Genomic DNA, 14,668 nt, shown 5'->3' with positions numbered 1-14,668 from the left:
TGCAAAGACTACATTTTATGAACATACCGGCCTTCATAACTATAAACCCTACCCCTACCACATTGAGATGGGTAATTGAGAATAATTTCTCGTCTGATAATAAAGTTTAAACTACCTTAGTTGTAGCATAAGAAGCCTTTAGCTTGAATTTCCAAAAATTTCTCTCTCACCCAACTTTTCAACTGTATTTCTATCCCTGGCACATATCCATATGTGTTTGCAGAGGAGCCTCTGGAGTCACGCTGCCGGACACGACGAGTGTCACAGTGTGTTCAGCGCAGAATTCTGAGGAGGGATTCTGTTTTCACTGGCTCCTCTTTGTCACAAGTAGTAAGGAGAGAAACAGACTCGAGCACATGGGCAGTTGGATAGTTTACAAGAGTCTTTACACTTGAGCAGATGTTATATTCAAGTACTTAGATTGGAGAGTTTTAGTAAAAGAAAACAGACATATTCACACACTACAGATATAATTTCTTGTAAACCGTTCGAATGCTCCAGACTTTAGAGTTTAAATATGTACATCCACACCCACACACGTTTACTTTTAAAGTATTATTTTGATGCAGAAAAGCTGTTCTTGACTGAAGAAGCAGGAGATCGTGCTTAATTACCTGCCCTAGAGAAACGGGGTGAATGAGAGAAGGGGAAGCGACGATGCTGCACCATCGCTTTCGTTAACTGTCTTCAACCCCCTTCGACTTTACAGATTTGGCCCCTGAGTGACTTTGGATTTCTGCGTGACAGCCCTAATGGCCACCGATCTCCCGGTGATTAGCGAGCCTTTCTTGTTCTGACTTGATTACTGTCTCCTGCTCAAGTGACTTTATTATTGCCACTGAAACCATGTATTTACTAATAAACTATTTGCTATTCAGTTTGTTATTTTTGTTAAATGTAAAGAATAAGCAACACACACTCTGCAACCTGTATTAGTTCAAAATATATGAATAAAAAGGTAATCCAAAGTCAGTCATCTAAATTTTATGATATAAAAATATTTTTAGGGGAGAAAACCTGGATGACCACCTCACTTTTGAAGGTTTGGCTCTATAGGTATAACGAAAGTAGTCTACTCCTCTTGAATATGCCTCAGACTTTAACTGCATCTGCAAGTCAGAATAGTCACTAGTTTTATTCATCCAATCCAACGATCAACACCCAGAGTTCAACCTCGTCAAAAGCTGCTCAGTCAGATGCCTGGCTCACTCATCTGAAAGTGAGAAAGTGAGGAAGTTTCAGTGATCGTATAAAGGAAAGGATTCCGTAACGTTTTTTAAATGAGTTCTGACTTACACTGTAGATAGAATATTAATATAGAAAAATAAAACCTTTACAGTTTGCTATGATCAATAAGAGTCCAATTCATCTTAGCAGCAATGCAGTGGTTCCTTATCCATAAATATAGGCATTAGTATTGTATTTTAATACTGAAAAATAAAAAGGAAAATAATGCACCTGTTGCAATTTTTTTTAAAGCTACCATTTTCTAAATTACGCTTTAAGTTCAGAATGGCAGTGTCCCAGAGCTTCCTCCCTGTAACACGGCCCCATGAAGAATCTGGAGACACAGTGCCAGTATTGGGCCTCTATGTGCCACTCTGCCTTCTGTCTTAACTCGGAGAATTTCCTGAGCTCACTCAGCCTTCATCATGGAGGAGGAGGTCACATGTCCTCCCAGAGATTCTAATTTAATCCCAATGACCTAAGAACTTGAGGCAGCTGGACGACAGGCCTCTAACTTTAGCAGCTGGAAACAGCTTTAGAAACTCAGTGACTGCAGTCAGGCGTCCTTAAATGACAGGGATGTGTTCTGAGAAATGTGTCATTAGGTGATCTTATCCTTGTGCAACATCACAGCGTGCACTTCCACACACCTAGATGGTACAGCCTAATACACACTGAAGCTACATGGTACTAATCTTAGGGGATCACCGTAAATGTGGTCCGTTGTTGACTGAAATGTTGCCATGTGGTGCCCGACTGTAGAAAGGAATGTATATTGTGACCCATTAAAGAGGAGACATGCTTATTTGTAGAAAAGGAAAATTCTTATTTTGTACGAAGGAGAAAACAAACCAATAACAGAGTTCTCAGATGGGAATTCACTAAATATAATTTATAATCCAAATCCCTTTATTTGGTGATTGGTAAATACAAATTATAAATAACTAAATTAATTTTCTATTAGTCTGGGGTGGCGTTCACTCAACAATCTTATATTTTCTGTGCAAATAACAGAGCTGACAAAAAAGGAATCCTACTTCTTTATCAGCTGTGCACCTTTGCTTGAAAGGACAAAGCTGGCGTGAACACACAGTTAAAGGCTTCCATTTACTAAACCATTTCAGCTGCGAGGAAGGAGTTCTACAATTAGTGAGCAGGTATCACAAGAGATCAGGGTGACTTCTTCTGCTTCGTCCTTGGAAACACGGTATTTTCCACCACATCGGCAACTCAGAGAAAAACAGTGATCATCTGCAAAGAAAACAAAATATTGCTTCAAAAGCTTACAAGTAATTACTTTAACACCTTATTCCAAACAAATTGGAAAACAAAAGCAGCTCAGCAAATATAAAATGCATCTAAATGAGAACTTGAGAAAATTTCTTGTCTAGGGGCAGCGTTTCTAAAAATTATCTACCAAAGGATCTGTATCTGTAGGAGAGGGGGGCTGAAGCCATGAACCAAGAGTCCAGAGATCTGGGGGAGAGCAGATGCTCCAAAGCAACCCATGACGTTTCTCAATCTTCTGTTCTTATTTTTCATATAAATTGTACATTATTCTCAACAATGTGTTAGTCTAAAATATTACAGTGAAGGAAAAAGGAAAACAGCCGTACCTGTCTTACTGTTAAGGAGCACACTTTTGCCTGGAACATATCCTTTTAGAGAAAACTCTGCTAACTTACCATCTGTTCTGCTACCACGCTATTTCAAGAACCCTCACTCGAATATGTAAACACACACTATGGCGTTTTTCTTTGGTCTGATTTGTGAATAACAGGACAATCAGTGGAGTGAGATGCCCAAAGTGGGCAACGTGGTGCCACGCTTAGCTTAATGGTGGGGATTTTATTCAGTGTATCATCTTCCTGGGAAGCTGAAACGCTCGTGTCCCTTAACTGAAAGAACCTCTGATCCAGTGGTCATTCCAGTTTACTGTCACTGAGAAGTCACTGTCAAAGAAAAATAGTTACTGGGGCTGGTCGGGTGGCATAGTGATCAAGTTCGTGCACTCCACTTCAGTGGCCCAGGGTTCGGCTGTTTGGATCCCAGATGCAGACCTACACACCGCTCATCAAGCCATGCTGTGGCAGGGGTCCCACATAAAATAGGGGTAGGTGGGCATGGATGATTTTTATTTTTCACCACAATGCCTTTTTCTCCATAAAGAAAAATAATTTAATCTTGAATTAAAAAATGTTAGCATCTTCCCTGAGCCAACATATATATGTAGTGGAGCATGCTTTCAAAGTGAATTGTTTTGTTTTTAAATTGTCTAAAAATGTACATATTCTAAGCACTGGTTTCCTTAAGCTAAATCTCCCTCTTGTGTTTTTGCCACCTCAGCAAACACTGAGAAACAATGAGGTGACGTGCTCGTCAGATGCAGAGGCCACCATGGGCCACCGTGGATTTTTGTCATAGATGATTCCAAAAGTTAATGCTCACTAAAAATGCACATCTTGCTCAATTTCTTCTTATATTATTCTACAATCACCTAACTCAGTGATTATCTTCACAGAAATCATTTAAAATATACCAAGTGAAGCCAAATGAAACAAGCAAGTTGCACACCGACCAACTAGAAGGGGAAACGGGAACTTTAGTCTCACAAGTTCTGCGGGGCTGCCTTTTAAGCGTAATCAGATGCATCATTTTACAGTGTCCCTGGATCAAGAAGCTGATGGGTTTACTTTAGGGGGTCTCAAGGACACCAGCATGCTTCTGATAACACCTGATGATCTTACGTTGTGCATTTCCTTCAGTGTCTTGGCATTTTCACTTGTATCAGAAAGCTTATATACTTGTTGAGTGAACAGATGCTTGAACCAGGATCCATATTCTTAATTTAAAATAAAATCTTATATTAATTATATTAATATAATTATTAATTATAATAATTACTGAAGAAGGAAAAATTCTAAAAACCAGTTTTCACATTATCAGGAATCATTAGTAAACAAATGTATGAATCATAGCAACTACAGGAAGAAGAACTAATTTGTCTGATAAGAGATTAAACACACACACACTGATTGGCAAGGTAGCAATACTGTATTTTCAAACAACACACTCTGCTGGGTGTCTCTGTGATAACGTGTTGCAGTCCATCCCCGTGCCAGCAGTGAATGCCTGTGTCACTCGTGTCACAGCAGCAGCTCTCCCTGTCTACCCTGATGAAGCGGTCACCACCACTGAGAGCCCCAGTCACAGAGAACCTCCAGCTTCCCACCATCCACTGCAAGGAAGAATTCCTACTCTAGACTCATTTGGCAGTTTAGGAGCAGAGTGGCCCACAGGCAAAAGCACGATTCCCCTCATACGTCAATACAACTTGTGACCCAACTTCCTAAGAGCACTAAGTTAAGAATCTGCCGTTAAAAATATTCCAGTGAACTCTGTTTCAAGAAGGATGGGCTTATCTTCTGCCTACCCACACTCATCCATAAGTTTTTATAAACCACTAGGGAATTTGCACCCCAGGCTGAACAATAAAGTTATAGGGTTAAAAGTATATAAAAATTCTAAGAAATAAGATTTGCTTCATTTGCCCAGAATAACATGAAAGTGTGGTCCTGATGGCTTCCACTTAGTAGAAGGCATTTTCCCAACGTCATGTCTAACCAGAGCGATCCACAGACCACCAGAAAAATGGACAAATTAGAGTTAGGTTTTAAAATCCCAGTAACAGGAAAGAAAAAACTATGAATTCATGGTGGCTAAAGGGAGTGATGATTCTTCTCTTCCTCCGAAGACATAATCAATGTGAGGATAAGACCCCAGTTCCAGCTAGTACAACATGACCTGAAAAGCCTGCCCTGACAGTTTATGATTCCACAGAGAGCAACAGAAATCCTAACAGGAGTTCATCTCAACATCAACAGAAGAGAGGTGGAAAAAGTGATCCTCTTTATTTCCCATATTACACAGCTGGAGAGTAAACCAAGTAGTTTAAAAAAGAAAACTTTATGAAACCTTCCATACCTAACATCTAATTAGAGCAGGCAAATAACCAGAAATGAGTCATATACCTTCATTCCAAGTCATTTCTTCAAGATATACTTGAGCATCTACTGGTCCCAAATTTCTTAGATCATCTTCTGTAAAATATAAAATGAGACACTTAATTTTGATACTTTAATCATAAGCATGAAGAATGCTGAGAAGGCACTCCAGCCTGGTCCTACAATTCTAATTTACTTACCATTTAAAAACTTAGCTTATCAATCAGGCAAATAAAAGAAATAAAATATATCAGAATCGGAAGGAAGAAGTAAAACTGTCTCTATTTGCAGATGACATGTTACAGACAATCCTAAAGACTCCACGAAAAACTGTTAGATCTAATTAATGAATTCTGTAAAGTTGCAGGATACAAAATTAACACCCAAAAATCAGTAGCATTTCTATATACTGACAATGAATTTTCTGAGAAAGAAATTAATCTCATTTATAATAGCATTAAAAACAATAAAATACTTAGGAACAAATTTAACCAAGGAGGTGAAGGATCTCCACTCTGAAAACTACAGGACACTGATGAAATAAATTGAACAAGATACACATAAACGGAAAGGTATCCCATGTTCATGGACTGGAAGAATTAACATTGTTAAAATGTCAAAACTACCAAGAGCCACGTATAGATTCAGTGCAATCCTTATCAAGATTCCAGTGGCATTTTGTACAAAAGTAGCAAAAACACTCCTAAAATTTATATGGAAGCACAAAAGACCCCAAATAGCCAAATAAATCCCGAGAAAGAAGAACAAAGCAGGAGGCATGATGCTTCTTGATTTCAAGCTATACCAGAAAGCTACTGTCATCAAAACAGCGTGGTACTGGCATGAAAACAGACACATAGACCAGTGGAGTATAACTGAGAGCTCAGAAATAAACTGGAGCATATATGGTCAACTAATATTTGTCAAGGGAGCCAAGAATACCCAATGGAGAAAAGACAGTCTCTTCAATAAATGGTGCTGGGACAACTGGATATTCACAGGGAGAAGAATGAAACTGGACCCCTATCTTATACCACTCACAAAAATTAATTAGAAATGGATTAAAGACTTGAACTTCAGATCTGAAACCACGAAGCTCCCAGAAGAAAACACAGGAATAAAGCTCCTTGACATGGGTCTTGGTAATGATTTTTTGGATATGACGTCTAAAGTACAAGCAACAAAATAAAAAATAAACAGTGGGAGCACATCCAACTAAAAAGCTTCTGCACAGCAAAAGAATCCATCAACAAAGTGAAGACCTATGGAACGGGGAAGGATATTTGCAAACCATATATCTGATAAGGGTCAATATCTAAAATATATAGAGAACTCATACAACTCAATATAAAAAAAAATCAATTAAAAAATGGGCAGAGTATCTGAACAGACACTTCTCCAAAGAAGATATGTGAAAAGCCAAGAGGTACATAAAAAGATGCTCAGCATCACTAATCATTAGAGAATTACAAATCAAAACCACAGTGAGATATCACCTCACGCCTGTTAGAATAGCCACCATCAAAAAAGACAAGAGACAACAAATGTGGAGAAAAGGGAACACTTGTGCACTGTTGGTGGGCATGTAAACTGGTGCAGTCACTATGGAAATTAGTGTGGGGGATCCTCAAAAAAATCAAAAATAGAAATACCATGTGACCCAGCAATTCCACTTCTGAGAATATAGCCAAAGAAAACAAAACACTATGTTGAAGAGACATCTGCACCTTCACAGCAGCAATATTCACGACAGCCAAGACATGGAAACCACCCAAGTGTCCACTGACAGGTGAATGGACAAAGACACTGTGGTAAATATATGTACAATGGAATGTTATTCAGCCATAGGAAATGGGGAAATCTTACCATTTGCGACAACATGGGTGGACCTTGAAGGCATTATGCGAAGTGAAATAAGTCAGACGGAGAAAGACAAATATTATATGACCTCACTTATATGTGAAATCTAAAAAAAAAAGAGAGATCAAACTTTTGGTTACCAGAGGGGAAGGAGAGAGGAGGGGGCCTGGAGGAGGGGCCAAAAGGTAGGAACTTCCAGCTGTAAGATAAACGAGAACGAGGGAGGCACTGCAGCACACGAGGACCAGGGCTGACACGCTGCAGGACGCAGACGGACGGCAAGACAGCAGATCCTAAGAGTTCTCATCATCAGGAGAATTTTTTCTTTTTTCTTTCTTTTCTTTTTATTGTATCTGTATGAGACGATGGATGCTGGCTGAACCTACTGTGGTAATCATTTCCCAATACGTGTAAATCAAACCGGCATGCTGTATGTGTGAAACAGTGAGGTATGTCAATTATTTCCCAATAAAACTGGGGGGAACCCCTAGCTTACCGTTTTTGGCAGCAGTTTTAAGGCTATCTGACTTCAGGTGACTAGAAAATCCAGAACATATCACTTCCTAGAAACTTTAACAGTCAAAATCTATCCTATTTTTCACACATGTGCAACATGTACAACCATGAAGTTGGTTTTGATTATTTCTTGGGATCAACTAGCGACCTCTATTTTGTGAGAAATAGGGAAATTCTTGTCAGATAAACTATACAGTCATGAATCGCTGAACAATGGCATGTGTTCTGAGAAATGCGTCATTAGGTGATTTGGTCCTTGTATGAACACCATAGGGTGCACTTACACAAACCTAGATGGTACTGCCTCTATGCACCTAGCCTGTAGGGTAACAATCTTATGGGGCCACGGTCGTATATGCCGTCCGTCGTTGACTCAAATATCGTTATGCAGCGCATGACTGTATCTGTAACTAAGGAAGGCAGCAGGCAGCTGGGTAAAAATAACTGTATTTGAACCTTAGCTGTAATATTTTACTAGCTTCCAACCTTAGGTATATCGAGTTATCTCTTCCTTATCTACTTCAGAAGGGTTGCTACAGACTTGAACTGTGTCCCCTCAAAATTCCTATGCTGAAGCCCTGACCTGCAATGTGACTGTATGTGGAGACAGGCTTGGAGGTGATTAAGGTTAACTGAGGTCCTAAGAGTGGAGTCCAACAGAACTGGTGGTCTGATAAGAGGAGGAGGAGGGACGTCTCTTCCCAGGTGCGCACCCCAAGGAAAGCATCCCATGAAGACAAGAGGAAGAGGCCGTCTGCAAGCCAGGAAGACAGGCCTCACCGGGAACCCTACTGACTGGCACCTTGATCTGGGACTTCTCAGCCTCTGGAACTGTGAGAAATAAATTTGTCGTCTAAGCCCACCAGGCTGTGGAATTTCGTCATGGCAGACAGAGCAGACTAACACAAGGGTGTTCTTTCATTCAAATGAGATGAGGCTCAGAGTGCTTTAAAGACTAAAGCTCTGACCAATGTCTCAGTCGTCTCAGGGGCTATGAGTCCTCTAGCTTTTAACTGCTTCAAGAGAGCAGTGGGTAACTTGAAGGAAGAATTACTTTAAAATATTTCCGTAACCCTACGACACAGCTGTGTGGTGTTGATGTTCCACTGCTCTTTCTTGGGCCAAAGTCTTCCCTGTAGACGGAAGGTGCACAGAAGCCTGGAATTCCACCTAAACTTGGTAAGTGTAGGTCCAGGTAGTGTAGGCATGTACTCTTGCTTAAATCAAGTGTACTGTGGGACAAAGAAGTGAGTCCGAGGGAGAAACACCTGTCTTTGTCCTTGAAGGAAGGTCTCCTTCCTGGATGCTCTATTGTTCTAGGAGGCAATGCCTAAAGGAGCGGCTCAAATCCACCCCCACCCCAAGGAAAGTTTCTACAGCTGTCTCACTAGTCTCTTGTTCCCCTGCTGAGAATGCTTCCCTTTGTTCTGTTGTGTGAATGCCTGCAATTTAATTATATTTAATAACTGCCTGTTCAAAATTTATTGGTGAGTTACACAATTTTAAATAGAGGAAAAGATTATACAATATTTGGAACTCACTATGGTTTTCTATTAAGGCACGTCAAGTTCCTATCACTTCATATCTCCTGGGTACCAGCAGTCTATTGAACTGTTCCCAGATCTCGAGGCAGAGACTCCGCCCGGTGCTCAGGGGTGGCTCCTCCGTCGCTATGCCTGCAGAACAGCTTCTGCAGAGTCTGTCAGTAGGCAAAGTATTTCTGAACAAGACAATTTAATTTCCACATTCTATATAAAGTATGCTTGGCTATAGTTATTCCATATTCCTATTTAAAACAAATTCTACCTAAAAGTCTCATATAGATGGAGAAAAAAAAATCTAATGTTCCAGTTTCCTACTCAGCAGGACCAGGGAAGCGTGCCGGAAAGGGGAATGGCAATTGAGGGATAGGGGAACCAGCGCTTAACAGACTCTGTTTAGGGGAAAAACAAGTGTACATAATGTACAGTCAAGTCGCCTACATTCCAGGCTATCTTACAGGTCTCCCAGGTCATTCTGAAGTCATCTAAAGCAAACCAGACACGGCCGCGGTGACAACCAGACGCAGAAGCCTCTCACCTGACCCATCTTGGACACTGCGATACACGATCGCACAGAGACAACCCATTCATATGTACCCACTGCGCCATCTGCATTTTAAAATAATCAACGAGGAGCAACTGGCAAATAACTGCTGGGCACGTCAGCTTCGCGCTGTTCACCTCACGCACCCTGTCCCACTTCTCCGCTGGCAGCTCTGGCTATTCTCACCAGTTACTACCTCATATGAAACCCTTTCTATTATTCCCCCTACTCAAAACCGTGGCTTTACATTTTTATTCTTCCTTCTTTATGGACAGGAACTTCAGGGTAGCCACTCATTTCTTAGCTGAAAGATCAGCTTAGATCATATCGCACAGTAAAAGGAAGAACAGAATGCAGAAACGGTTTGTACTTTGCCCAGGTCAGAGTTAAAAGGAGTCTATTAGAATGTCCTCGTTTCTGTGGCTAAGCATCTATGTGTTGACCGGATTATTCAATACTCTGTGCACACAGTCTGCGTTTCTGGGGGGATTCTGGTTTTAAAACTCAGCGTGTGACACAAAGGAGAACACACTGTATGACTTCCCATTACAGGGAATGCAACAGGAAAGCTGGCTCGCAGTGCTGGGCGTGGGGGAGGGGGGATGGAAGGGGTCGCAGGCCCCCGGCCACTGCTGGAGGGCCGCGTGTCTGAAGCTCCACCAGGCTGCCCTCGGGACTGGTGCCCTTCTCTGTATGCAGGATGTGTTTCCATAAAGTTTAAAAGCAGTGCCTTGAGACTCCAATGCTACATGTTTTAATAGAAATGAGGAAAGAAAAGTGGAGGAAAGAAATTAAGAACCTCATAAGAAAGGATGGTAACCTAAGAGCTTCTGAAAAAGGCTGGGGTAATTAACTCAGGAGAATGGGATCCCTGGAGAAGTGTATAATGAGCCCAGGGAACAGACGAGGGAAAGGTGGATGTAAGTGCGGGGGTGGGGAAGGGACCATGTCTTTTGTTGAGAGGCAGGTGTCCAGGGAGTGGGGCGCAGCAGCCCCCCATGACTACAAGGAGGGAGCACAAACAAATCAATGGGTTTTTTTCTTTTTAAACAATGATCTCTGCTTGTCCACCATTGTAGCTATAATTAGAAAAGTTAATTCGTCCCTAGTCCTTAAAGTAACTCACAGGGACTCTGGAATTAGCTTTGATAATTGCCTACTCCTCAGTCATGGCACCTGCAAGCAGATACGTCTGTTTTCTTTTGAGTATTACACATTATAAGTATTTCTGCTCATCACAATGAAACACACTAACAGGCATCTCAAAATGCAACTCCCATCTCAAAGTTTTCCTGTTAACATGAAACTACGAAAAATGCTGAGAAAACACAAACTGATTTAATCAAAGTGATTTAGGGAAAGGAACAGATCCAAGATTTCAATCTAGAATCTTAGCTACAAAATGGTAATAGTTCAAACCAAACCAAACCAAACCAAACCAAACCCCAGCCATTTGGAGAAAAACAGATTTCTGGCGTCTGTGCTCTCTCCTGAGCCCAGCGACAGTACATGGCCCTGATTCTTCTGAAGTGAACGGGCTCAGCCTTTCCAGGGTGTGCAGGAATGTCGAGGCCCGGCCACACCCTGCACCGTGCTCACTCACTTAGTCCAACATGGAGACGAGAAAACTTCCAAATTGACTTACATAGTGAAAGTCTGAAGCACTATGGTTGGAGAGGATTCCCGAGGAATGTAACGATAAAATAAAACACTTTATGTGGTTACTTGAAAAAGAATCTTTCCGCCTTTAGAAGCGCAGGCCCTTCTGACCTTGTGTCCTAGTGGCTCGGTCTGACAGCAAGAGGTGAAAGGATTCTGTGCTGATTGTCTCACGGCGGGATCTAAGAAAACACTGGCCGGACTCATCAGAGAGGTTTATGAGCCTGCAATTCAAAGAGATTAAAAGGAAAATCTAGGGAGATTCTTTGGCACTGAAGAATACCATTAAATAACCATTAGCAGCTTGGGGCGGCAAAGCCCACGAGAGCTCTCGCTGGGTCATTCACAGCTTTCTGAAAGAGGAAAGGATTTTTCAGCTCCATTTGGGAATCAATAAATATTCCTTACTTCTTACACGACAATGGAATTCCAGTCTTTTTAAACTTCCTTCTAATGACAGTAAAATTTATAAAACAACTCTGTTTCCTGCCTAAATAATCACTCTTCCTAATCCCAAGAAACCTTTTCTGACTGTAGCTACAATTCAAATTAATAAGTAAAAATAAATAAACAACAGTGACAGAAAGCCTCAGGAGAGGAACTTAACCTTACTCAGTGTGGCTGAGACACCAAAAGGCTCACTCGACCCAACACTGGCCGCAGCTCTGCCCGCCACTCACGAGTGGCCATGTCCTGCTACTCAAGCGGCAACCCCACATGCTCTCGATTAGCAGTCAGTCCAGTGTATTTATTTTTATGACATTTAAAATATGTAAAGTTTATTTCAAACTTGAAGAGGTCATCTGTGTGTGTTAAAAGCAAACAGCAGTGTTTTCCTTTAGGTCTAACTTAGGACCTCCCTTTTTAAAACCAAGTAATTTAATTTTGAACAATCCCCTCATTCTCAGAAATCATTTCACTACACATAATTAAGTTTTGCATACAGGAAATAACTTGAAGGTAATCAGGTTCCTTGTCCTTAAGAGTCTCTGTTCTTGGAACAGTGTCTTCCTTGACAAGATCAGAATCAGGCAACACTTAACTTGAAACCTGCTCATTAAATTATAAAGATCTATACTCCCTTTCCAGATGAAATTAAAGAGTCACAATTGCAAAGCTTTCCATCCCGAAGGAAAATGACAAACTTGGGGTTTCATTATGAGCTGAAGAATGCGGAGCTGTTATAAACTGAGTGTAAACCCGGTGCTCATGAGAGGCACCAAACGACACCCGGGATGGGAGTCAGGTTTCAGTGCAGGGCTCGTAGGGCAGCAGCAGGGGGAGGCCTGGCCTCTCCTTCTGACCCTCAAATATGCCTCATTCTTGACTATTTGGAACTAAAAACAGTAGGTTGCTCACATCTATTCAAAACTTGGCAGCCCAGCATGGTGATTAAGAGTCAGAGAATGGCTTTCAATTCCCCTCTATCGATTACTAGCTGGGTGACCTCAGTGCAGGTAACCCCTCGGAGCCTCAGACTCCATCTTTGGAGAACAGGTACCAATATCTTCCTCACAGGTTGTCAAACAATAAACAGCAGCTGTTTAACTGTCACTATCAGCTCAACATGTCTGTGCTGACCTGTCTACACCAGACCAGGCGCAATGACAAACCCCATCCATTATTACAGGGGCCCCAGGGACCACAGGGCCCCGTCTGGATTTAGAAGTGTTAACAGGTTGGAGGTACTTCGCCCTTGTCAGTCCCATTAAAACTGACCCATTATTACCAAAGCCGTAGTCCATATAATTATTTAGTCCTTCTCAAGTATCAAACAGAACTGGAAGATGGGAACCACAGAAAAAACACCTCAAAATAATTTGTGGATTAAATTCAGAGAGTAGAAATGATGGTGGACTAGAATGCCAGGGAGGGGTGGGATGGGAGGACTTGAGTTGAACAAGGACTAAGCTGTGGAGAACGAGAACGGGAAGGGGTCTGAGTAACGGCAAACTGCACATGCAGGTGTGTGGGACCCCTACATGGACCAAGCGAGAAGATTCCCATCAGGCTGGGAACTGGTGATAAGGTGGGAGGAGTAACCAGGGACAAACCTAAAAGCTCCTGCCCCATTTAAATTCCAGGTAGAAGAGCAGCCCTGATGGCCTGGTGGTCAAAGTTCAGCAGCTCCGCTTCAGCCGCCCGGGTTGGGCTCCTGTGCACAGAACCACACCGCTCGTCTGTCAGTAGCCATGCTGTGGCAGCGGCTCACACAGCAGAATGAGAAGGACTTACCACTGGGATATACAGCTATGGGGAGGGAAAAAAAAAAAGAGGAAGATTGGCATCAGATGTTAGCTCAGGGGGAATCTTTCCCAGGTGACAAAAGAGAGAGCCAATTCTAACGAAATTTTTAAAAAGAAAAATAAATAACCTCCAGGTGAATGGATGAAGGTTGTGTTGGGGAGGGGTGGTTATAAAAGCTCTCACACAGAGGAGTGAGAACACAGGAAGCCAGACCAATCACAAGGGAAGGGACCGTGGGAGAAGGCCAATCAGCAGCCACGGAAGTAAGTGGGGTACACGCTGTAATGCGGGTATGGACAACATGTAGCTGTGAGAATACAAAGATCACACGGGAAAAGAACATTAAATGATCTGAAAATATTTGCACATCGTTTTTCCAACAAGGGGTTGATCTCCAAAATATATAAAGAACTCATGCAACTCAACAATAAAAAAACAAACAACCTGATCAAAAAATAGGCAAAGGATATGCACAGACATTTTTCCAAAGAAGATATACAGATGGCCAACAGACACAGAAAACGATGTTCAACACCACTAATTATTAGGGAAATGCAAATCAAAACTACAATGAGATAGCACCTTACATGGGTCAGAATGGCTATAAATACCAAGATAAAAAATAACAAATGTTGGAGAGGATGTGGAGAAAAGGGAACCCTCATACACTGCTGGTGGGAACGCAAACTGGTGCAGCAACTATGGAAAACAGTATGGGATTTCTCAAAAAATTAAAAATAGAAATACCATATGATCCAGCTATCCCACTACTGGGTATTTATCCAGAGAACTTGAAGTCAATGATCTAAAGAGATTTATGTGCCACTATGTTCACTGCAGCATTATGCACAACAGCCAAGACGTGGAAGCAACCCAAGTGCCCTTCTACAGATAAAGAAGACGTGGTATACAGATACAATGGAATACTACTCAGCCATAAAAAAAGACAAAATTGTCCCATTTGCAACAACATGGATGGACCTTGAGGGTATGATGTTAAGCAAAATAAGCCAGACGGAGAAAGAGAAACACTGCAGGATTTCACTCATATGTAGAAGATAAACACATTG

The 14,668-nt window shown here is 41.6% G+C and overlaps 2 protein-coding genes across 16 annotated transcripts in view; one reads left to right on the top strand and one right to left on the bottom strand.

The window, feature by feature from the left end:
• Positions 1–877, top strand: part of IMMP1L (inner mitochondrial membrane peptidase subunit 1) — a 73,592-nt gene extending 72,715 nt beyond the window's left edge. For 8 of the 12 annotated variants that reach the window (XM_070626567.1, XM_070626566.1, XM_070626568.1 and 5 more), the window contains one exon: positions 710–877. In XM_070626567.1, the coding sequence (XP_070482668.1) occupies positions 710–778 (69 nt within the window). In that variant the 3' untranslated portion in view covers positions 779–877. Of the gene's footprint in view, positions 1–569 lie in introns of all 12 variants that reach the window. The other 4 variants (XM_070626575.1, XM_070626574.1, XM_070626578.1 and 1 more) reach the window with 1 other exon arrangement.
• A 1,152-nt stretch (positions 878–2,029) lies between these two features.
• DNAJC24 (DnaJ heat shock protein family (Hsp40) member C24) overlaps positions 2,030–14,668 on the bottom strand; it is a 58,144-nt gene continuing 45,505 nt past the window's right edge. For 2 of the 4 annotated variants that reach the window (XM_070626579.1, XM_070626581.1), the window contains exons 3-4: positions 5,259–5,327; positions 2,116–2,478 (exon numbers count right to left, since the gene is read on the bottom strand). In XM_070626579.1, the coding sequence (XP_070482680.1) occupies positions 2,348–2,478; positions 5,259–5,327 (200 nt within the window). In that variant the 3' untranslated portion in view covers positions 2,116–2,347. Of the gene's footprint in view, positions 2,479–5,258; positions 5,328–7,097; positions 7,198–14,668 lie in introns of all 4 variants that reach the window. The other 2 variants (XR_011541651.1, XM_070626580.1) reach the window with 2 other exon arrangements.

The sequence above is a fragment of the Equus przewalskii genome, chromosome 6 (genome assembly GCF_037783145.1).
Source record: "Equus przewalskii isolate Varuska chromosome 6, EquPr2, whole genome shotgun sequence".
Taxonomy (NCBI): Eukaryota; Metazoa; Chordata; class Mammalia; order Perissodactyla; family Equidae; genus Equus; species Equus przewalskii.
This window is presented reverse-complemented; position numbering and strand designations above follow the sequence as displayed.